The sequence below is a fragment of a genome, unplaced genomic scaffold (genome assembly GCF_019419815.1).
Source record: "Pyrus x bretschneideri cultivar Hongxiangsu unplaced genomic scaffold, Pyrus_bretschneideri_v1 Contig37, whole genome shotgun sequence".
In the NCBI taxonomy this organism is placed as follows: domain Eukaryota; kingdom Viridiplantae; phylum Streptophyta; class Magnoliopsida; order Rosales; family Rosaceae; genus Pyrus; species Pyrus x bretschneideri.
Genome location: NW_025999690.1, coordinates 1,845,877 through 1,870,238, shown reverse-complemented (window position 1 = coordinate 1,870,238; position 24,362 = coordinate 1,845,877). Strand labels below are relative to the sequence as shown.

Genomic DNA, 24,362 nt, shown 5'->3' with positions numbered 1-24,362 from the left:
GAATGAATAGTGATAGGCCCTTTTCGTTAGAATTCCCTTAATAATTCTCTCAAAATTGATGACGTGATTCCTCCATTTTTTCATAAGGAATTGTTATTAACACTTCAAAAATCTCATTCTACACTCCTAACAAGTGTATTTTTCTTTCTAATTATAGAAAGTTTGAAGTGCTAATAACAATTCCCTTTTTTATATTCTTTTATCATTATTGGGGAAAAAAGAAGAGTTCAAAATTACTTTTTATATCTTTTGCAGGTGTTGCTCGCTTTCCGATGGATTATGCCTATACAGCAATTTAGAAGAAAAAATAAATTTTAACTCAAATGCATAGATAAAAATCTGACATCTATCTACTAGAATGTTGAACCACGTGAGTGGCGTGGCTCGTACATGGTCCTTGTAGTTTTTTGCCGTTAGTGGTTTAAACTGAACTTTAAAATAACTTGACTGCCGAAAGCAAAGTTTTTTTTAGACAAAATATTATAAGAACAAAAAAGGTTCAACGAATAGCCCAAGAATGTTCCATCCATACCTTCAGATGAAATAAAAATTACAACGTGTCAAGCTTAAACGCTGTATGCAAAATTTTTAATGTAAATTAACGAAAAATTTCGTTTGTAATAAAAAAAATAAAGAAGAGTCACACATCAATAAATAATTTTAAAGGTGAGTAAGTATTTCTTTTCTTCTGTTAGTTAGTTAGCAGTGTGACTTCTTTACCCTAAAATTACTTATTGAATAATGTTAAGAAGATTAAATTTGTAAATCAAATAATGTGTCACCAATATAAAACAAGCACATTAATCAACACTTCTAATCATCAACCACCATAGTTAAGTTAATAGTGTCTCACGATTGTCCTATTTTAACAATTAAAATAAACACATTAATCAACACTTAAGTAATAATTCAACTATTAACCACCACATCATTTTGTTTTACAAATTTAATTTAAAATTTTAATCTCACAACGTTATCCTTACTTTTATCCTTGAGGGGGCATTTGTTTGCCCTCGTTAAAGTTCACTGGACTGGACAAAATTAAGGGTTAGTCTAGTCCCATGTTTGTTCCTAGCAAGGATTAGCTTTAATGAGACTAGCTTTCACTCGCCTCAACTAAAGGTAGGACTATCCGATCTTAGTGATTACCCCCGAGAAACATGGGACTAGCTAAGACCATCATCTATCTCATCCTTGTCCCACTCGACGACTACTCACAGCCACTCCTTGTGACCTCCGACCACACACTGCCGGTAACTTTTTGATTCGACTATCTCTTTCAAATGCGTTTCACAACCAATTTTCACATAAAAAATATACCAAACAGAAGCTGGGAGTGAGAGGATTCCGTTTCTACCTGAATCGAGGCCAAAAGGTGCTCAGAGGTGGTCGGAAATTGGCCCAGAAGTCTCGGCATGTTTGGGTTTCTTCGAATCCATGACAGATTTGAGCATGCAAGGCTTCGATCTATGTCCAGGGATGGAGAGCGGTTTGTTGGTGGTGCTAACCTCATCCAATTCGATGAGGTTTGCTTAGAAAACACGATGGAAAACCTGCAACTCGTCGGTAAAAATGGAGATGTGAGGTTTTGTCGAATAACACATAACTAGAGCGAGGGAGAGAGGAGAGAGAGACTGGAATCAAGAGGGAGTTGGACAGAAAAAAGAGAGAAATAGAAACTAGAATTGAGATGTCTAATCTGGGAGAAGGAAGGGTGGGACGGAGAAGGAAGAGAAAGAGGGAGAGAGTGACGGTGAAGGAAGGAAAAGAGGGAGAAAAATATAGGATAATAATAAAATATTAATATTTATTAATTAAATAATATAATATTATTTATCCTGCTTTTTAATTCGACAGTGCACTAAACAGTTTACTAAGCTAGTCTAGCTTAGTTTATTCTAAGCTATAGTCCAACTTAATTCTTCAAATTAATCTAATTCGAGATAGTCTGATGCAACAATCCTGATTGTCCATCCTTGTAATATGAATTCAACAAAAATTACTTTATCCTTTGTTAAAAAAAATTACTTTATCAGAGGCTCATACAGTGCCTGTGTGTATTGCATGATAGATCAATACGTGGCACCTATACATAGTAAACGTATCATGTTCATAAGAAACGGTGCCTGCAAGTGTGAGGTGTCCAGTTGTTGGTTACTTTTTAATTTACTTTTTCCTTCCGCTTCCTTGCTGAAATGAACAAATGTTCTCAGGTTTTCTCTTCTTGGCAAAAACATAAGTAGAAAATTTGCAACTTTCTATAGGTGTTGTTTCACAAGCGTTGCAAAATGGGACAAGGCCAAAAAGTTAAGACTAAAGATGATGCCCAAGTTGAAATTCAGGTTTGTTTCTGTCTATATCTGTGCTCAAGTGGTTCAACGTGTTTATCTTTGTATCCGAGCTCGTGTTTGAATTCTGTCCTGAATGAAATAATGATTTTATGTGTTTGTTGACTAGACCCTAATATGGAAGTTGAAGTTAAATGTTGATTTGATAGTGATATTAATGTGCTATGTTGATTGTGTGACAAAATTAAATGGCAGGAAGGGGGGGGAGGAATATGTTTCTTCTACCGGCCAAAGGTAAACAAAGAAGAAGCGCACAGCTAGCCCAGACGACGTTCAACGGTTGTACATCGTTTTAAGGCCGGAGTCTGGTGAGAGGCCAGTTGAAGAAAAGCAGGACCCCGATTCGGGAAAAGAAGGTGCGATGGCAAAGAAGAAGGGACCGAAAAGTTCTGGTGAAAGCGAGAAGGGTTCGGGTGGTATCGGAAAAAGTGAAGGTGGTGGGCATGGCAGGCAGGAAGTGAACATTGAGAAGCAGCCATTGCTGAGGTTCATAGTGATGTGAAGGAAAAGCCTTCCAGATCCAGGAAAGAAAGGCAGACCCTACTGGGGTTTTGTTGAGATGGTCGCCACGAATATTGATGATGTGAAAACTGTCTTCAATTCTTTAGGTTTCATTCGTCAACCTACACTAAATTCATCAACCTTTTTTTTGTTGTTTTGTGTGGTTAATTCTCAGCTTATTTTTCGTAGCGTGTTACTAATCTTGATGTTATAATATGGATTGGTTCACGAATTTAATGTATTTAATTAATAATATGGACTAATCCATGAATCTAGGGTACTTAGTGAATCGGTAATCCCACATAATAGTTCTAGTATATATATTTGGAAACTTGTTTTGGAGAAAATTTTGTGTCTGATAAGTGCTACCTGATGATGTTTTATACTTTGGTCAGGGAATAGAGTTAATTTATTGTGATAATGCTATGGTCGCATGAGTTACTACTCATACTTCTGGAGAAATTTTTGTATATGACAGATACCGTAACACATGGTGATGACAATGTATACTTCAAGTGTTAACAGTCTCATTTTGAGCAATTTATTTGTAGTTTTGGACATAATCCAAAAAAGATGGGTAGAGATCAGTGTTCATTCCATGTATGTTATATTGCAGAGGAGTATGAAACTAAAACAAGAGGACACAGACATACTTCTGAAGCAAGGGCATTAGGAGAAGGCGTTTACCGCATTCTGCGGCACGAGGGGTGAAAGAAACCCCACACTCATCTGATTTACAAGCTGGGGTTCCCACCCGAAAATGAGAGCAATAAGCCTCAGGAGTCGCTTAACATTAAACATGAAGGCTCATTTCATATTCAGATAAAGAACCCTGATCAACACGCCAGCAGCAGAACTAGTTCTCGGTCCAGAGGGCTACAGAACAAGCGCACAGCTAATTTTCCTGCCCACCTGCAAGGCCTGTTTGGGAAATTACGGTACCACCCAGCTGATCCACCCGACTTGTTGAACTACGAAGGATGTGAGTTCTTGCTCATATCAGCTTCGGATGATGTAGAAGAGGAGTTGGGGTTGGATCTTCAGACAGAAGAGGAAGCCAATGAATCTTGTTCCGATTTGATCAAGACTTTCGGGGAGATTGCATCAACCAAACCTCTTCTGAAAGGCACTTGGGTGTGAAAAAAAAAAAAACGGGGGAAGGATAAAAAATAAGAAGCCAGCCTTTTTGTTCCTTTGGTGGTGTAAATCTTGTTGCTTTCGACAAAACATTAGGAGTGAGTTTGTATGTAACTTTAATGCAAACTGGCCCCTTGTGCACGTGTAGAGACATGTATTTTATGCAAGTACTTTTGTTTTTAGTACATACACCTCTGCAATACAACGACTGTGCAAATTGGATATGTCAATGTAGCTCCTGAACACGCTAAACCCAACCGTGAATTCCCTTGCACAACCACCCAATGTGACCGTGTGAATTGCTTGCACTCGCACGTACAAAATGAAAGCCCGTTTGTTTGGTACCAAAAGCTATTTTTTTTTGGTTTTTGGACTTTTAGTCTTCTTCATTGGATGCTATTTTCAACCAAAATGGCTAAACATAGCCCCGTTCAGTCGTTGGGTTGTATTTTTTAAGTTTATACATCCTTGCAAAAAAAATTATTGTTAAATGAACAGTGTTAGGCCATGCACATATATCATTTCCAACCGAAGGGTAAACATAGCCCCTTCAATAATGTATTATTTTTTAAGTTTATATTTTTAAATTTATTGATTAATTTAGATAAACTACCGTTATATGTTTTCAAATTTTACAGTTAAATTTGAATTAATTATTGCAACTAAGAAGTTAGGCCCCAAGAAATGGCTAAAGCCATCTTCAATGGATTAGCCCATAGGCTATGTTTTAGCCCGAAATTGAACAAAACTTATCTCAAATGGAGGTTTGAGCCAAAAGAAAAAAGGACCCATTAGGCCAAACTCAAACCCTTTGACCATCGGGCTGGGCATGTTGAGCCAGCCACCCAGCCCATTTGAGGGGCCCATGCTATCAGCATCCCACTTACTAGCTGAAGTCATATTTTGATTTTTTTTTTTTTTAAAGACAAAATTTGAGAAAAAAATTATAATTTTTTTTTATATAAATACTAAGCTATTTCTACACTATTTCTCATATCATTTTTACCCTTTCATACTATCTTTCTTAGAAAACTATAATAGTGAAACTAATAGAAGGCTAGAAGAATTGCAGGCAGTGGTTGACTAGTTTTCTGTATTTATCAACAGCAAAGAAACCAAAATATATAGAAAAACATCGAGTAATGGTGATATAACTAATAAGAAAGTAAATATTTTACAGTAATGATGATATATTACAAGGATTCTACAATATATCACAAGGATATTTCTTAATAATTTTACCTTATTTTATTTCAATTGTTCACATTCTTTAAACTCCTAATTTGTTATAATTTTTAATATCTAAGTTGTTATAGTTTTAATACTTAAGTTGTTTTAGTTTTAATATTTAAGATGTTGTATTTCAATTAAATTGTGATCTTTGAATTAATGTCTAAGTTGTTAGCATGCAAGTAAAATTAAAATATTTAATAACATGAAACTTAAACAACATTTAACAAATAACCTTATTTTATTCATTTAGCGATAAGTGACACTCAAAATATGTGTGGATAGCCTTATTTTAATATGGTAGTTTAATTCAATTAACTAATAAAATTAAAGAACAAACTTAAAAATAATAAATTATTGAGGAGCTAAAAAATAGCCTCTTCGATTGGAGATGGTATATAAATATGGTTTGGCATTGTTCATTTAAAAATCATTTCTTGCAGGGCTATAACTCTGAACAGGGCTAAACATAGCCCCTCGGTTGAAGATGCCTAAGAGGGGGGCTACATTTAGCCAGCCTAATGCCCCTTTGGTCAAATTATAGTCTAGTGGACTCCATAGAATTATTGTGAAATCTATTATCAGATTTCACCGTTTAAAATTACGTATTTCGTATTCTTATTCTTAGTTTTGACGCTTTTATATTTACGATGTATTTGATCCTTTTTTTTTTTTTGCACTTATCTTTATATATTTGGATAGTACTCATCGAAACGAATGCGCGGGAGCAAACAGAATGTAATTTGGAGTTATAACGAAGATTCTATGAACCTTTAATCATCGAAGGCATTTTGGAAAATTGACAATTGAACACGTGAAATTTGTTGTCTGCCACGTGGGACCCACAGATTGGTCCCCATTTTTCTGGATTCTTCTTTTCCTCTTCTTCTTTCTCCCGTTACTCTCCCTCTCATTCACTCTTCTTCACCGGGACACGCCATCATCCACCACCATTTCTTTTCCAGCAAATTGGACCTTGCAAACATCCCCACTATGTTCACTATCATCCCAGGAACCTGTTTTATGTGTTGGATACTCGAGTTTACCTCGGGATCAAACAAATCAAGAACCTCCATTTGAGCCGTCATTTTGCAGGTCAATTTCACCTATATTATGAGCAAATTGAGACCTTTAAGCACCATAATTGGATTTCTCACGACGTGTAGATGAATTTTCATGTTTGGATCGTGTAATTTGGTTGAAAAATGAGAAAGTTATAATGACTTAAAGTTTGCCTAGCTTCCGGCGAACCCGTGACCTTCCAGACAATTTTTCAGCAAAACCACCGCGATTTATCCATCTAAAAAGGTGTCAATCTGTTCGTCTAGTTCCAAGCTATGATTTTCATTTTTGAATCACTCAATTTCGTTGAGTATTTACAGAGTTATGGACGTTTAAAGTTTGCTGGTGAGTTACCAATTTTCCCGCGGACAGCTGTCTTTCCGACCATTTTCCAGCCACCTCAGGCCACCATTTGGGCTTCAAGGGTGTAATTATGTTCTACACTTCTCTAGCTTCGTTTTGGTATATTATGAGTCGAATTTGGTTGAGAAACGATGAGATATGGAGTTCTAAAGATTGCCCAAAGGGACCATTGACTTTTGTTGATTTTTTTGGGTTTTGGCCCATGAACTATCTTAGAATTTTTTGACATTTTGAATCCATTTTTGACATCCGTTTAGTGAAAGTCTAATGTTTTAACGTAGTTTCATAGTTGATCAGCTAATTGACTGCCACTTAAATTTGTGATTAGTAGAGATCTGACTGTCGAATCATGATGAAGTTTTAGTATGTCGTTCTATGAGTATAATGAGGACCTTAGGAAGTTACAGATCTGAAATCCTATGTGTGGATCTTCTGGATTGAATTGCTAAGGTTGTAGACCAGACAGTTGACCTTTGACCCATAGTTGACTTTTGGTCAATGGATCCCAAATCATTCTAGAATGTCCTAGATGACATGCACAAGCTACGATTACGTGTTCTATCAATAAAATTTTGAGACGTGATTTGATATTTGTTCTAAGGGACGATCGTTCGTGACGCCTCGATATTCGTGCTACGGAGTCGTAGTGCGGGCTCCATGTGAGTGACTTTAATATATGTGATATTGATAATTACCCTGTTTTTGTAATTGTTATCCTGTGTGGATATGGTTTTATAAATGTGTTTTCTATTTAATTGTTATTTTTAATACTTAGCCATCGATGTAGTTTTATGAAATGTGATTTGACGTGCATATTGGAAATATAGTTTGTTTTGTATGATTGGCTTGTGTGATGAAATGTGAGGGCTAGTAATGGACCATGAACCCATTGTCATGGGGTTTGTTGCTTCGAGACTTGTTTCACATATCGTATCATTATTTCATTTCTCGTTTCGTTCAGCCGTTATAATTGTGTACCTTGTGCTTTGTTCCATTTCTTGTTTCGTTGAGCTTTTGTATTTTGAGTACTTGTTTCATGTCTTGTTCTTCGAGCGTTGCTATATTCCTTGGACTTCTGCTCTATTCCGTTGAGTATTCTGGAACTAGGTTTCCACTGGGGTTCCGTTAAGTGGTCTGATTCCCTGCTCCGTCTAGATTCAGTTGAGTGGTCTAGAATCGTATCCACTTGAATTCCGTTAAGAGGTCCATAATCCCTTTTACTTCGCGATTCCGTTGAGTGGTCTGGAATCGTATCTTGGTTGGATTCCGTTGAGTGGTCTGGAATCGTATCTTGGTTGGATTCCGTTGAGTGGTCTGAATCCCCTTTTGGTGTCTTGGTTCCGTTGAGTGGTCTGGAACTCGATTAATTGCTTTGTTGATTCTTCAAATTGAGATAGCTTTAGAGATGTAAGCTTCGGCTGAACTGTGTCGTTCTAGCCTTGCTTTTCATTGCGTTGTATGAGTTTATGTTTATAAGCTTTTATGATTTGTTTCAGACGAGCCGTTGGATGTCAGGGTGACTCCTTCGGGATTTTCAATGACTTGATAATGATTTCATAAAATATGATTTTATATTTGACGTTTATAATTAAACTAAATCATTGGTTGGTTTTTAATAGTATCACATACGTAGAATTATTGTCACTCACACGAGCTTCGTGGCTTATCCGGGTTGTTGTTTGCCCGCTGCACCATTCCCATGGTGTAGGGGCGATTATGCAAGTTTTAGTAGATACGAGGAGCTTTGGGGTAGCAGACAGAGTTCAGAGAGCTTGGATTGTTAGTTTACCCCTATACTTTCCTTAAAAAGATGTGATTATTGTTATTTTCAGTGTAGTATTTCAGTTTGTATTTCCTGGCATCCCCCTACAGTTTACCGTCACGTGTCGATTTCGGGTGTATCTTGGGATCGGGGCATGACAACTTTTGGTGGTATCAGAGCTTAGGTATTAGATGCCTATACCTGTACCTTAGAATGAGGAAACCTTGGGTAGGTTATGGGTAGCTAGACCTTTACATAAGCAATGTGGACTCGTCCCGAGTCTTATTTATTCGCTTACTCTAAATTCTTTTATTCTTCAGACTTACAATGACGACTCCACATGGTTTTACCGAGTCAATTGAGGATGATGTTCCCGATGATAACGTAGCTTCTGGCACTGATCAAGAAGCTAGCCACGACTATGGTGGACCCGATGGTGCTTTTCGAGCAATTGAGGATTTGGCTCAGCTTATGCAAGCTCACATTTGTGCGACTTCTGCTAGTGGGAAGTCTTTGTATAGAGAGTTTCGTACTCATAAACCACCTTCATTCGATGGTTATACTGATCTGTGGGCGGCTCAGTTTTGGATTAATCAGATTGCCAGGATTTTCACCGTCTTACGTTGTTCGTCGAATGAGCAAGTAGATCTTGCTGCATATATGTTGATGGGCAAGGCTTACGAGTGGTGGCAGATCACTCGTCCTGTATTGGCAGTCGGTGGATCCATTACTTGGGAGCGTTTTCAAACGGCATTTTAAGAGCAGTACTTCCCAGATTCTTTTTGAGACGAGCTCGAGGCGGAGTTCGCTACTATCGAGCAGAGCACAGATACAGTTGTTGAGTATGTGGCTCGTTTCACCAGACTTTATCGATTTTCTCAACCTTTCCCTGAGGAGAAGAAAATGAAGAAACTTACTCGTGAATTTAAGCCTAGTATTCAAAATCTACTATCGATTCAGGGACATCCTATGCTCAGGCCATTGATCGTGTATGCACTGCGGAGATTAATGAGGCGCGTGATGCACGAGCTAGTGGTGATCAGAAGAAGAGAATCCGGTCGGAGGGTCAGATATTTGATACATTTTCAAGTGAGGCCCGACGACGTGTTGAATTTACATTTGGTGGATCTTATGGTTTTCCTCACAAGGGACATCATGGATTTGCAGAAGATGACCAGCTACTTTTGGGAGAGATTCTCATCGTTCTACTGGGTAAGGTCATCACAGTCGTTTTCGTGGGCGCAAATCCCATAGTTCTTCTGGGGGAGGATCACAGACGCAGTCTCAAACAACCATACCGCGAGTTTGCTCACACTATGAACGTCGACCAACATAGTGGTCCGTGCAGAGATGGGACTTTGATATGTTTTCAGTGTGGCCAGGTTGGTCATTTCATGAGCGAGTGCCCGAAGGGGGTAAGTATTGATATGAGCACAGCGATGGCCAATGTTGGTGGTCCAGTTGCACCTTCAGTTCAGGATACGTCATTCAAAGCACCTTCAGACTCAGGTCAGCAGAGATTTGTTTGACAGAGAGGTCGACAACCTAAAGTCAATCAATAAAGATCAAGATCGAGGCGTGACAATTATAGCCTAGCCATGGGTTGGAAATGAGTTCTTGGCCAAATTAAACTATGTTTTGGCTTTTGGACTTTTAGCCATCTCCAACCGAAAAGACTATGTATAGCCCCCATCTAGAATTATAGTCCTATAAGAAATTATTTTTTAATGAATAGTGCCAAGCCATATTCATATATCATTTCCAACCAAAATGGCTAAACATAGCCCCTTAATGATTTCTTAGTTTTAATTTTACTCTTTAAATTTTTAAGTACTACTTATATCATACGAACATAAGGTTACCAAGACATGATTTAACAATTTTTTAGTTTTTAAGTTTACTTTTTAAATTTATTAACTACTACTTATATCATATGAAAATAAAATTACCGAAACATCATTTTTTAAGGTGGATAGAAAGTGAGAAAATGGATTAAAATGAGTCAAGGTAGTAAAGATTAGGTAGAATCATCTTTTTTAAAATGTGGTCCTAATTTAGTTAAAAGAGAGATTTATGTGTATAGTTTATTGCACTTTTTCAATTAGAATACCCATTATAGGGAATTGGATCCCCTCTGGACCCAAAGGAACTGAGCCTAAAGATCAAATGATTTCGGTCATTGAAATTTAATCTAATAGCTAAAATTATTATAACTTTTAGAGGGACCTCTTATTTGTAGTTGTTGGATCAAATTTCAATGACCCGGATCATTTGATGAGTGGGCTCAGCTCTTTTGGATCCGAAGGAGATCTGGTTTCCTATTAAAGAATCATGTGTCCACCCACATGTCAAGAAACCCAAAAAGGTGTTGGTGATGGGCTCCACAATTGGGCTGCTGGGAGGGCTTAACATGCCCAGCCCAATAGCCTTTTGGCTATTCTTTGACCTGGTGGGTTCTCATTTTTTTGGCCCAACCTTTCATTGAAGTTGAGTATTGTGGCATTTCGGGTTAAAATTTGGCCTATAACCTTATAACCATACCCATTGGAGATGGCCCTCGTACCCTCAGGGATAGGGCTATATGTGTTCACGTACGTTGGAGGTCCATGCAAGCTCTATTTTCCCAAAATATGTAACTCATTAAGGACCTCAAGGGTCATCATCCATGTATACACAATGACTTCGACTTAAAAACATTTGATTCCTTTGCAACTTGGGCCGGATTTTGGCGTAGTGTTGGATGGTAAGAAACAAATTACTTATGTTATGAATAAACAAACAGAAGAGTAATATATATTTTTCCTTATGTGCTTGAAAGATGGCTATATGTGGAACATCCACTGGTCATGAACATACGTAAGGCGTGCTCATTGATTGCGAATTCCACATACCCCCGGTTGGCGCGGGTAGGCCTTCCCAAGCCAATTTTGTCCAATTTCGTACCTAATCTGATGATCAGAAACGCATTACAAGTTACCATTAACATTCATTTATAAAAAGATTAAGGGCGAGTCGGGGAAGAAGCAACCAGTACATGGTGCATCTACACATCGCCCCTATAATAGTAATCTTAGGAAGAACCACATTCCATTTGCTTTTTCATAGTAATTTTCAAGTATGTTGCACCTTTTCGAGAATCATTTCAAAACGAGCTCTATCAGTAATATGATTACCAGCATTTATAACAAAGAAAATGAACACAATAGCTTAACAAATGCTCAAGAAAACGAACACAACAGCTTAACAAATGCTCATTTCTCCACAATCATTTCCAAATGAGATCTATCAGTAATATGATTACCAACATTCATAACAAAGAAAATGAACACAATAGCTTAATGCATGCTCAAGAAAACAAGCACAACAGCTTAACAAATGCTCATTTTTCCACAATAATTTCCAAACAAGCTCCATCAGTATTATGATTATCAACATCTGTAGCTAAGTGAACGAGCACAATAACTTCACAAATGCTCATTTTACTGATCAACGCTAATCTAATTATAACCCTTAAAACAGAACAAACAAAAAAACTTGAACTAGTTACTCAAACTGCCACGCAGCTTCAATTATTGCCCAACGGCACACTTTTCTCCCGACCAACTTGCCCCAATTCTTCAAGGAAACCAGGCTTTTAGTGTAACTGAAGATGACGAGGTCTCGTCTTCTCTTCCCAGTCCAAAAATCATGCGTCTTATGGATTTATCTCTTATAGCTCAGAACCAAATGTAGTGGTGTGTAGGAAGACAATTTGTATAAGCGAAATATATGCCATGCTTCCATTCACCAAAAGTCTCAATTATAATATCAGTATCCTCGGATAAGGAAATATCCGCAATGGCCAAACATCATGTGCATCTGTTAGAATCAGAACGATCAAAACCTTGTAAAGGACGTGTCTGTTAAATTTTCAGAAACACAGACAATTTTGCAAACGTTAGCTGTATTGTCAAATCCCATGACGTACCACCTTTCTCTGCCGGGCATAACAACGTTGTTTATTGGTCCTTTGAGAGGATTGGCCAAGTAGCATGGACCTCCACTTCTCCTTTTAAAGCAAAACTGGTTGTAAGAAAACAAATTCTACTTCATATTAATGCAATTGGGAGAACATATTTGATGGATTATGGCTTTTTTAAGTTATATGAATGAGTGTTCAGCTAAGTTATGGGTATATTCAAGTTTCTCACTTAGGCTTATTAATTGATTTGCCCCTGAAACTGTAACTTAGTCTCATTTTACTCCTTAAAACTGGTTTTGTTTCACTTTCCTCCATGAAACTGCCATTTATGTCTCATTTGGTCTCAGTTCACTCTATTTTCGGCTATTCCATTACATCAATGTTAAATTAAAGGGTAGTATGGAAATTTTATTTTTGATTTAAATCGTTGCCTCCAACTTGCCTTCTAAAACAATCCCAAATCCATTTTCGATAACGCTAATTCAAACCCCGTCTGTTTCTCTTGCTGATTAATATGGAGTTGTAGTTGTAGTCATTGGCAAAAGCAAATAATGCATTGTGTTTCAAAAGCAAATAATGTGATGTGCTTCAAAATCTAATTTAAGACACTCATTGAATCAAATGGTTGCAACTATGATTCTACATTAATGTGCAAGAGAGACAAATGGGGGTTTGGATAAGAGTTATCAAAAATGGAATAAGATTGTTTTAGAAGGCAAGTTGGAGGCAAAAGAGTTGTGTCAAAAATAAAATATTCATAAAAGCCCCTTAATTTGACGTTTATTTAATAGAATGCACGAAAATGAGATGAACTAAGAATGAAATGACAGTTTCAAAAGACAAAGTGAGACGAAATAAGTTTTAAGTGGTAAAGTAAGACTAAATGATAATTTCAATGGGCAAACCAATTAATAAGGCTTCTCAGCTATTGTTAAAAGAAATTTGGAACTACAAACCTTCTCAGTTATTGTTATATGAAATTTGAAACATGTAGTTCCAAAAATTTCATAAAATAAGAAAAAAAATTATGAGTTCCTCAAAATTAAAACGACTGTGAAATTCCATTGTCATTTGGAATAAAAATAACAAACAATTTCCTATCCGAATCATTCGAAAATCATGCCTAGTAATTGTTTTACATGATTTTATATTTGAATTTCCCAAACTTTGATGAATAATACTTGACTAATAATTCATACTCAAAACTTTTTCTTCTTTAATTCATAGAATTTCGTATTTATAATAAAAATTATTCATATTATAAATCACTATAAATATTTTCTCTGCAAAAACCAATAAATTAAGGTCAATTAGTCATCGAACATTATAAAACAAATGACGAAAATAGTAAAAGTATTAGGAACCGTCTATGCATTTCTCACAGTTGATTAACTAAATGATCTCAATTTTCATCCATCTTATAAAGATGTGATCTTTACATAGTAAATTATACTATAAACAATTCGATTATAAGTACGAAGTTACGCATAAAAGTTTTTACTCATCATTAAATAGCAAAATATTGTTCAACTTTGTCTCTTTCCACCACCATGTGACCATGTCCCGCCAAACTCAACTTACCAAAAGAGTGAGCTTTCCTTTTAAAGCTCAACCCTCAATCCAAATGAAAAAGATGAGAGCTTTCTCTTGAGAGTTTCAGGGTTTTAGGGTTTAAGAAAGAAAATACATTTTGTTTTCCATGTATGGATGCTTAATTCCTCCAACTATGTCCTCCTCCTCCAAATTTCTCTCGATGTCCACAACCTTCACCATAACTTTCAGACTATCCTCGTCACCAAACACCCCCCCAATACCTTCACCCCTTCTCCCCATCCGCTCGAACCCCACTCTCACTCTCAGACTCCACCTCAACCACAAACCCAAGATCCAAATTTTTCAGAAACCCTCCAAAACCCACCAAAATCTCCACCGCCCCCTGTTTTCCGCGCCACCCAACAGCTCTGAGCCGCCGCCGGACAATCAGCTGGAGCATATAATAACTGCCCAAGAAGCCCTTTTGGAGCTTCTTCAAGAATTTGGAGCTTCTGAGGCGGAAGCTACCTTTGTTTCTTTGAATTCGCCGAGGTATTTGCGGATGTTGGTTGATGGGGTTGTAGAGTTGGATGAGCTGGGAATGTGGGGAGAGTGGGAGAAGGAGAGGAGAGAATTGGGTGGGTTTAAAGAGAAGGTGAGGTTAATGGCTAAGAAGAAGGGTGACAATGGAAAGGTTGCGTTTTTGGAGGGTGCGGTCGGGTTGAGTCTGTCTTCGGCTATGAATGTTGCCAGGCATTTATCAGCAGAGACGCTTCCGGGACTCATTGAGAAGGTAACAGCATTGTGATTCGTTATTTTTTGTTTAGTTGATGATTTGTTAGAAGTTTGTTCAATTGGAGTGTATTTATTCTGATTATATATTGGTGAACTTATCGGTTTCTTTTAGGATAATCCAGATTTTGATTATTGTGAACTTTTGATTCGTATTAGGACAATTTGTCAGAAACTGTCTTAGAGTAGTGGAAACAGAATGTTATTGATATAGTACAACAAAGGAAGGCAACACTTTGTTTAAGCGCGCTTATTGTAGGAACTGATCACATGTTCTTAGATTTTGATGGCTTATCTATGGCATGACCTCTTATCGACACTCAATATCCTGTACTACAACACAATTATCTATTCAAGTTTAGAACGTAATCTATGTGTTCCCAAAGAAGGGTGTTGATATGACATACAATGAGAACCAAATTTGTTCAAGGTTAAGAGGTTCTGCATTATTAGCATAAATATGCTTTCTTCATTATGTTCTAAGCTGGTGATTTTGTGCTCACTGGGAAGTATGAAAGAAAATGGCACGTTAGATGATATTACAAAGCTTTGAGAAGGTGCACCCTGATTAGTTTCTGCGCAGCACATGAAATTACAGTTATGAATTTGAGAGTTCGGTAATAAAGTTGAAATAGAACCACTATAGAAAAACTAGTGAAATGGACAATGAGCAGGAATTTGGTATTGATTCCCCAACATATGAATGTAGAAGTGAAATTATCGTTTAAATCTGTTGCAAAATGGTTTCTTATTTTGCATTTGGCTTATAGGTTAACAATGTGAAGAAAACATTCTTTTCTGACAGTAGTGATGGGGGGCTCATTGGGAAAAATGCTCGTCGTATGATGATGCACTTGTCAATTCCTATTGATGAAGACTTGCAACAAACCCTATCCCTTTTTGAAAAGGTCTGGTATGTCTCTTTCAAATCTTAGTAGTTCATGAATGTCAAAATGCAAGTTACTATTATTTCTTTTCTTTGTTACTTAAAGATTAATTTGCATTTGTAATTGTGTATCTGGATGACTTTTTCTTATTTTTTTGGTTGAATTTTCATTTCATGCTATAGATTGCAGCAAGGCGTGGAGGTCTGGATATGTTGGGCTCTGGGGATGCTGCTTTCCGTTGCTTAATTGAATCCTTTCCACGTCTTCTTTTATTGTCCTTGGATCCTCACGTGAGACCTATTGTGGAATATCTTGAAAATATTGGAGTTCCAAGAGAATGCATGAGAAACATATTTCTGTTATTTCCACCTGTTATATTTTGCAATGTTAAAGTCATCAAAACGAGAGTGCTTGCTTTTAAAGAGGTACTGCCAGCTTCAGCTCTGTTTCTCTTCATTTTAGTTTAGGCACAGAAAAATTATGTAACTTATACGACTTCAAATATGCAGTTACCAAAAACTTGCTTATTTCTGCAGCATTATGAACGATAAAAATACATGATCTCTTTCACCTGTGCACCTTTAGATTTATGAAATGTTCTGATCAGTAGCATGGCAAACTTTACTGAGATTATCCGTAAATTGTCATGAAATAGAATTATGAATTAGCATTTATACTTTTTTCTCATGCTATAAATTATGGGGTTCAAGAATGGATTTCATTACATTGTGGGGACACCTTTGGCTGCCTATGAATGAGCACTCCATGTATTCTTGTGCAGGTTGGTGTGGAAGAGAAAGATGTTGGTAAAATGTTGATTAAATATCCATGGATTATATCTATGAGCATTCAAGAGAACTTCAAGAAGGTTTCTTCATTCTTTGAGTCAGAGAAGGTACGGTATCCACCTAGCTCGTGTTTTCATTTTGGCTAAATTTTCCAACAAGAATGACGATTGACATATTTTTTTTAAGGGCTAAATGTGAATTATGGTTCATAACAGGTACCAAAATTGAGTGTTGGTCGTGCAATTAGAAGCTGGCCTCTTATTTTGGGTTGCTCAACCAGCATGCTAACATCGATGGTTGAACAGATAGGTGAATTGGGTATTAGAAACAAGAAGTTGGGTCAGGTTATTTCCAGAAGTCCTCAGCTATTGATACGGAAACCTCAAGAATTTCTTCAGGTAGCTAATTTTTGTTCAATTCATATTTTCACAAAATGTTACAAATGTTTTCCGTATATTCATGAACATTACCTCATGACTTCTTCCTGTTTAGATGTTAGTGAAGATCATACTTGTCTGGCTATTTCATAAATTTCCATGGAATATGAAATTCCAGGAATTTGTTGGGTGACACAGTGCCATATACGTTTCTTCCAGTTTCATGCTTTATATTGCTAGCCCATACTGCTTGGTTCATCAAATGGCCATAAAAGACTACGTTGAACTGGCACAAATTTGAATAAGAATATACTGTATTTGAAACCATTAGGATGCCTTGTGTATGTGCTGAGTTTGCGAATTTTATGGTAAACTGTGGTAGTGTCCACAATATGCCCCGTGACAGATGCCCAGAATGTGTAAACACTGTTAAGTTTTGTTTTTAATCATGATACTTCAGAGAAGTTAAAGCTAATACACACTTTAAATACCCTGAAATCACCCCGACCATATTTCATAATATTTGGCCTGGTCTCACTTACTCAATGTAATCAACGTTGGTCCAACTATGGTGATGAATGGGGAACACAGAGCCAAGAATCCCCAGTGCAGGTTCGGCTTGTAGTATGCATGTTGTTATGTGACCTAATCCAATTACCCATCATTTCAAGTTGGTCCCACAGTAGAGAGTTAATCTCATCCAATACACTGCATTTCGGTATACTTTACCACTTTCTCTGTGAAGACTTTGGTCTCTGTGAAGACTTTGGGAACCATGAATATATGTGACACAGTTTCTTGAGTCCGGTTTTAACTGGTATAATTGTTTTTACAGGTAGTTTCGTTTGTGGAAGATCTAGGATTTGATAAAGAAACAGTTGGGAGCATACTGGGCCGCTGTCCTGAAATATTTGCTGCCAGCATTGACAAAACTCTCAATAGGAAGCTTGAATTTCTTGCTAGTATCGGTGTTTCCAAACCCCACCTTCCTCGGGTTATCAAAAAGTATCCAGAGCTTCTTGTCTCTGACACTGATAGAACTTTACTTCCTCGGTAGGGCTCTTTTCATTTAAAATTTGCGGCTATCCTGTTCTTTGTGAAATGTGAATTAATCTATTGTACCCTGGACTAAAGTGGAGAATTTGGTGGGCAGGATGAAGTATTTGATAAAGAAAGGGCTGTCGCGGAGGGATATTGCATTCATGGTCCGTAAATTTTCACCTATACTGGGGTATAGCATTGAAGAGGTTTTGAGTCCGAAGCTTGAATTCCTGATAAACACAATGGAGAAACCGGTGACGGATTTGGTAGAGTATCCAAGGTACTTCAGTTATTCATTGGAAAAGAGGATAAAACCAAGATACTGGGTGCTGAAGGGAAGAAATATTGAGTGTAGCTTAAGAGAAATGTTGGCTAAAAACGATGAAGAATTTGCTGAAGTGTATATGGGTGTTGGTAGCATGCTTGTTCCTCCTCCCCCCTAGATGAAGTGAGAGGAGCCTATCTTCTTTTTTTTTTTTTTTTGACAAAGCCATACACTAATCGAGGGGAACGAGGACTCGAACTTGAGTGCAAGGAGGTAGGTCGGCACACAGCATTGACCAACTGGCATGTTTTCACATTAGCGACGATTGTATGTTCTTAGTTTGTAAATAATAAACCACAGATATGTACACAGTTTTGTTGTAATATTCAATGTATGGTAGCCCCCTTGCCATTATTTTTTTTAGTTCCTTTTTTTCTTTATTATTTTCATAATGCTGGGTTCTGCCAAAGTTGTTTTATTCCAATATACAAAGGACAACAAAAACCAGTTGATACGAAATCCAAGTATTTTGATTAAATCTCAATTGCTCGCTAGTGAAAAATAACTGCTTGCTCGTGAAACACTAAGGTATGTATGAGATTTGAAAGTAAAGTTTACACTATGAACGATGCAAACTATTTTTTTTTTATAAATAAAAAGGTGTTAATGCATGAAAAAGGAGTTTGCGCTAGAATTGAAATAGAACACGGAGAGGAGGCTCCAGAAGCATAAAATACTCTTGAAAATATGAGTTTTCTAACCAAAGAGCCAAGTAGCTCCATGCAACACTAATAATCCAAAGATATTTTGTTTGCAGCAGCCAAGTATACCACAAGACACTTGTTAAATGTAAAAGCGATCTGAAAAGGTGAATTGTAAAAACTCATTTTCAGATAAAAGGTGGTAGATTAGTCTATTTTCTTAAAATGTGTGTGTCAGCTCACGTCTAAAACTTTAAACGTGAAATGCATATGCATGTACCAACTCGACTTGAGTTGAATCACATCCATTTACACTTTGATCTTTAACATCTCAAAATTCAATAAATACCTTAAGTCTAAACTTGTACAAATTGATCTAAAGAGCTTATGTGATAAAAGAGAGGAAAGTCAAATACAAACTTCACAATCTGCCCATTTAGCTTTTGTGATAAAACAACCTAAAATAAAAATAACTTCGCACATCACACTCAAGAGGACTTCAAAGGTATAAAACATGCACATAACAATTCTTGAAAAGAGAAAATGAAATTTATCAAGGCTTATAAATCAACATTTTTCTCCTGCATTTTGTCAAAGGAAGACAAAGTGTCATGTTAGAATATCACATGGAAACTTAGGCTTATCACGTTGATATATGACTACAAGAATTCTAGCATGACCCTAAATTTGTATGATAGACCAACTCAAACTGGTAAGAGTAAACTAGCAACAAGTAAGCACAAGTCATGCAAACAATCTCAAGTAAAGCACAAATCATAGAAAAACCGCAAAATAGGAATGAGAAAATACAACTTTTAACACAAAGTCCTAAAAGGAAACCCGCTTCTCCAAAATTAGTGTTCTCATCAAAACACTACACTCTCTTATAAGATGTGCTTTCACAAAAATGTACTCTCCCAAAAGTTAGACTCCGCTTAACCTAAACTAAATTAGCAACAACATATTGTCTAGTCATCATCCTAGTCATCTTCCACTTAAAACTCATGATCAATTGCCTTGGCGGCTCTGCCTTTGGGAACGTACATGGCCGGCAATTCCTCGTCGGTGAGAAGAGAAATGTTTGATGGTCCAAGAGAGACAATAGGTTCTTTGCTATATCGTAACTCACGAGAAAGGCGAGCCAACTTGGACTAAAAGACAAGACATTTCTTGAGATTGAGCCATCGGATGCGAGGATGGAGCACAAGGCATAAGATTAATCAAAAAGGGCAGAAGAATCCTTATATGCAACTATTAAATATTCAGGCATGGTAAAATCAGGATCAATACTGACAAAGTTGTCGAATGGTGAAAACCTAAGATATGTGACTGAGATAATGCCATGTCATCCTAAAAAATAGCATTTCTTACAAATTGACAAGGGCAAATAATCTAAATAATCCTAAAATTTGACTTATATCTGACTAGAAATGTTCACTAGCCAGAAGAGAAATACAGAACATTTGTGAGAAGTTTTGTGGGCTAACACAATACTACGTAACCAAACAACAACCACAATGGCTTGGACAGGCAGCCCACAATAAACATGAATCGGAGAGTGAGCGAAGATGAGCATCAGTCTCAGCACCAGTTGTATCCTTAGAGTCAGGGGCAAATTTGTCATTTTGTACACACACACACGCACTCTCTCTCTCACACACACACACATACACACATATATATATATATATATATATATATTAACTCCATTAAAGCCGGAGGTGGAGGTGGTTTCCCAAAATAGAAACCAGGTTTGTATGACCCATTTCCCTGCTAAATGACCAGTTGTCTGGGCAGGTTTTCTGGACAATTGTCGACAACGAGGCTCGTCGTAGCCAGCACTCCACGAGCCACTTGACCCTGTTTGACTACCGTTTCACGGCGAATTGAGTTCAATGGTGCCGAGCTACCCCGACAACGGTCTCACCATTCCAGCCACCTCGACATCACCTCTACCATCAGTCAATAGTTTTGGACCCTAGAAGGGGATCCTTGGGTCCTAATCCCCCATCAAAGCAACTATGGCGACTTGACAAAGGCACACGTACTCGGACGATCGACGGTTCCATGGTGGTTTTTGCCTTCCTTTGGTCAAATCCAGACATTGTTACAGATATAAAACTTGATCCTATTCTCAAGATCTACTTACTAGTAAAATTTGAGACAAATAGGTGATAATAAAAAAACTCGGCAAGGTTTGGCCACTGGCTGTCGTATGCGGCCACGATGCGTAGCCTGAGAAACCACTTCTTCCTCCTAGGCTAAGCTCGATACTCTAATTTTATTTTTTAACATTCGTTTGATGAAATTACATCGTTTGAGCCTAATTTCAAGAAGGTCCACCACTTGACCTTTGTAGTAAACGAAGATCTAACTATCAAATCTTCACCAATTCTAAAAATGTTGTACAAATTATTTAAGGATCTTTGGAATTTACAGATCGAAAATCCAATGTACAAATCTTCCAAATTGAAGAATCTTAAATTATTGACCCTTGTAGTAGGCGAGGATTAGACATTGGATCTTTATGAAATTATAGTACGTGATGTATGTAATATTTGAGAATCTTAGAAATTTATGGAATGAAAATCCGATCTACAGATCCTTCGAATTTGATTACATAGGGTTGTTGACCATCCACTGGCCACGTTGACCGAGGATTAACTTTTGGTCAAATATTCTAAATCGCTTTTAAATTTTGAAATTAGTATTACTAGAGACCCAATAGAGTTTAGTAAGTCTACTCCAGTAAGTGGGCCATTTTGGGATGTGCACTTCGATTTATGTGCAAGTAGCACCTTGTCGTGATATACGTGTTTATTGAATTTCTAGGTGATATAAATGTTATGTAGGATTACTATTATGAAAATGTGAGCCTGGAACCCTATTAGAAGTATATTGTAGGATTTGTGTGCCTATATGACCAAATATTTAGTTGTCATGAGAAATTGTAGTGTATGTGCTCACATTATAAATCATAGGTGTTGATGTAAGAAGTAGGTCATGTGATGACGTGACAGCACCATGTAGTAGTGGTACATGGATGGTTCTCGCTAATTAATCCGCATTAGGGGATTATACTTATTGTAGGGGTGACTTTGCTTTGTTAATCCGCATTGGGGACTCATTGTCTACTTGGTTACATTACTTCCATAAATGGTATTGTTTGGTACATCCACATTTGGGGACCACATTATTGGACATATACATTGGTTATGCCTGATTAATTGGCACTGGGGGGACCATACGCACTATATAGGCGACTCCGCTTGGTTAATCCGTAATGGCGGGTCACTGCTTACATGGTCATATGATGTGCATAGGTGGTCTAGCTTGGTTAATCCGCATTAGGGGGTCACTGCCTACTTGGTTATATGATGTTCATAAGTGGTCCTGCTTCGTTAATCCGCATTAGGGGGTCACTACCTACTTGGTTATATGATGCTCATGAGTGGTCCTACTTGGTTAATCTGCATTGGGGGACCATACGTATCATAAGGGTTATTTGTTAATCCGCACTGGGGGACAGTACACATCATAGGGGCGACTCTACTTTGTTAATCTGTATTGGGGGGTCACTGCCTACTTTGTTAAATGATGTTCATGGGTGGTCTTGCTTAGTTAATCTGCATTGGGGACCACATTATTTGATGTATGTCTATGATCCTGCTTGCTTAGTCCATATTAGGGGGACAATACGCATTATAGGGGTAACTCTACTTGGTTAATCTACACTAGAGGGACACTGTATATTTGGTTATCTTGTTCGCATAGGTGATCATTATTGGTTAATCTGCATTGGGGACTACACCTTGGAGCCATGCTTATGGTTCTACTTGGTATATCCACAATGGGGGTCCATACGCATTCTAAGAGTGATCATGCTTGGTATGTCCACATGGGTGATCATACCTAGTATTATAGGATAGGGTCCTGCTTGGTTAACCATGATGGACGATTGTTTCCTAGTTGGATTCCGTTGAGTGGTACAAAATTTCAATTCTCATTTTATTCCGTTAAGTTAGTCTGCGACCCTAGATTCTTGTGAATAGAAATTACTCAGAAAAAATTCTTGTGTCTGCAATGTTATTGCTTGGAATTCATATATGAAATTAGAGAGATTTACTTTATTAAATTTCGTGAATCGATACTTGATCTTATTAATTGATTAATGTAGCTATATTATGCATATTTGAGTCATTAATCGATTATTTCCTGTGATTGTAGAACTGTGTTGGAAAACACTATGATATGCGTGAATGAAGAAATGACAATTTTGATTATTTCATGGTCATAAACAACCTGGAATTTAGTGATTCATGTTAGTCGAGTTTCATTGAGTGATTCTGGAATTCTAAATTTTTCTATTGGACAATACCAGGAGAAAGTTTGGGTCAATGAACTACGAATGACCTGATCATTGATGCGAGAATTATACGCACACAAATTAAACCCTCTTTTTATCAATTGTAGTAAGTATGTAAGTAGGGATCGTTCTTAACCGGGGATTAGGAGGGATTGCAAATCACTTGGAAACTGACTCAAAAACGTAAAATAAAGTTTAAAACACTAAACTAGACTCAAAGAATGCGAGACTAAACGCTTAAAACACTAAAACAAACCAAAAGACTCAAACATCACCCAAAACACTCAAAACTGCCTTAAAAACACTTTCTGGGCAGTTTTGAGCACCTTGGTGAATTTGGACGAATTTGTGCAACAAATTGAATCAAAACACTTATAAACACAAACTAAGACACTTTCTAACTAATTTGGACAATACAAAGACTCAAGGGACTCAAAACAAGTTCAAAAGACTCAAAACTGCCTAAAAACACTAACTAGGCAGTTTCTGACCTTAAACCCAATTTTGGACGAATTTAAGATTATGGCTTGATTCAAAACATTTTAAAACATAAACTAAACAGATTCTAAGCACTAAAGAACAAGAAAGTAAAGGGGGGGTTTTGATTTGACGAAAATTGAAATAACAAAACAAGTTAATAAACTAGGCAGAATTGTAAAACGAATTCCTTGAAAACAAGATAATGGATGGATTAGTTAGAGGTCCATTCTCCACACAAGACACATTTGTATATGAATCGATTCTCCAATTGCTTTTCAGTAACTATGATGCTCAACACCCCAAGTTAACCGTGATGCACTAATTAACTCTCAAATTTTCCTTATGTTATTGAATTGGATGATGCATGCGACAATTCAAATCATTCTCCAATGGTTCTCAACATGAATGCATAGAAGAGATACAATGAGAGATCATTATGCTCTATGAAAATTATAAGTGTTGACGAGGCAATTGTAACTATGAATGCATGATACTCTTGCCAAGAATTCAATTAACACGGTTGTGACTAGCAACCTTCACTACTCATGTTTATAAACTTGTGACGATTAGGTGAAACTCGTTTATAAACTAGCATCGAGTTTAAGCATGAAGACTAAGTATGCATCCCTAATCAACATACAAAAACAAGTTTTTAATGAACAGATAATTGAATTGCAATCACAACTTAACAAATCACAATTGGAAGAAATCAATTCATATTTCAAACATGTTCATGGCTTCAAACTTTCCCCTAACTAATTAGGGGTT

The 24,362-nt window shown here is 37.1% G+C and overlaps 2 protein-coding genes across 2 annotated transcripts; both read left to right on the top strand.

Moving 5' to 3' along the window:
- The first annotated feature begins 2,255 nt into the window (after positions 1 to 2,255).
- On the top strand, positions 2,256 to 4,133 carry LOC103927776. Its single transcript, XM_009336722.3, is given in 4 exon segments — positions 2,256 to 2,342; positions 2,544 to 2,606; positions 2,608 to 2,956; positions 3,466 to 4,133. Coding segments are annotated over 4 exon segments (990 nt in total). The 5' UTR covers positions 2,256 to 2,288; the 3' UTR covers positions 3,990 to 4,133.
- A 9,842-nt stretch (positions 4,134 to 13,975) lies between these two features.
- LOC103927763 (transcription termination factor MTERF4, chloroplastic-like) lies at positions 13,976 to 18,461 on the top strand. The gene is made up of 7 exons (XM_048592087.1): positions 13,976 to 14,690; positions 15,460 to 15,597; positions 15,759 to 16,001; positions 16,358 to 16,471; positions 16,580 to 16,762; positions 17,577 to 17,794; positions 17,895 to 18,461. The coding sequence occupies exons 1-7, from the start codon at positions 14,064 to 14,066 to the stop codon at positions 18,223 to 18,225; spliced, it is 1,854 nt and encodes a 617-aa protein (XP_048448044.1). The 5' UTR covers positions 13,976 to 14,063; the 3' UTR covers positions 18,226 to 18,461.
- Positions 18,462 to 24,362: the final 5,901 nt, after the last annotated feature.

Coding starts and splice junctions, on each gene's coding strand:
- LOC103927763 (XM_048592087.1), top strand. CDS start 14,064: ATGTATGGATGCTTAATTCCTCCAACTATGTCCTCCTCCTCCAAATTT. Junction 14,691..15,459: donor TTCCGGGACTCATTGAGAAG/GTAACAGCATTG, acceptor TTTGGCTTATAG/GTTAACAATGTGAAGAAAAC. Junction 16,472..16,579: donor CATTCTTTGAGTCAGAGAAG/GTACGGTATCCA, acceptor GGTTCATAACAG/GTACCAAAATTGAGTGTTGG.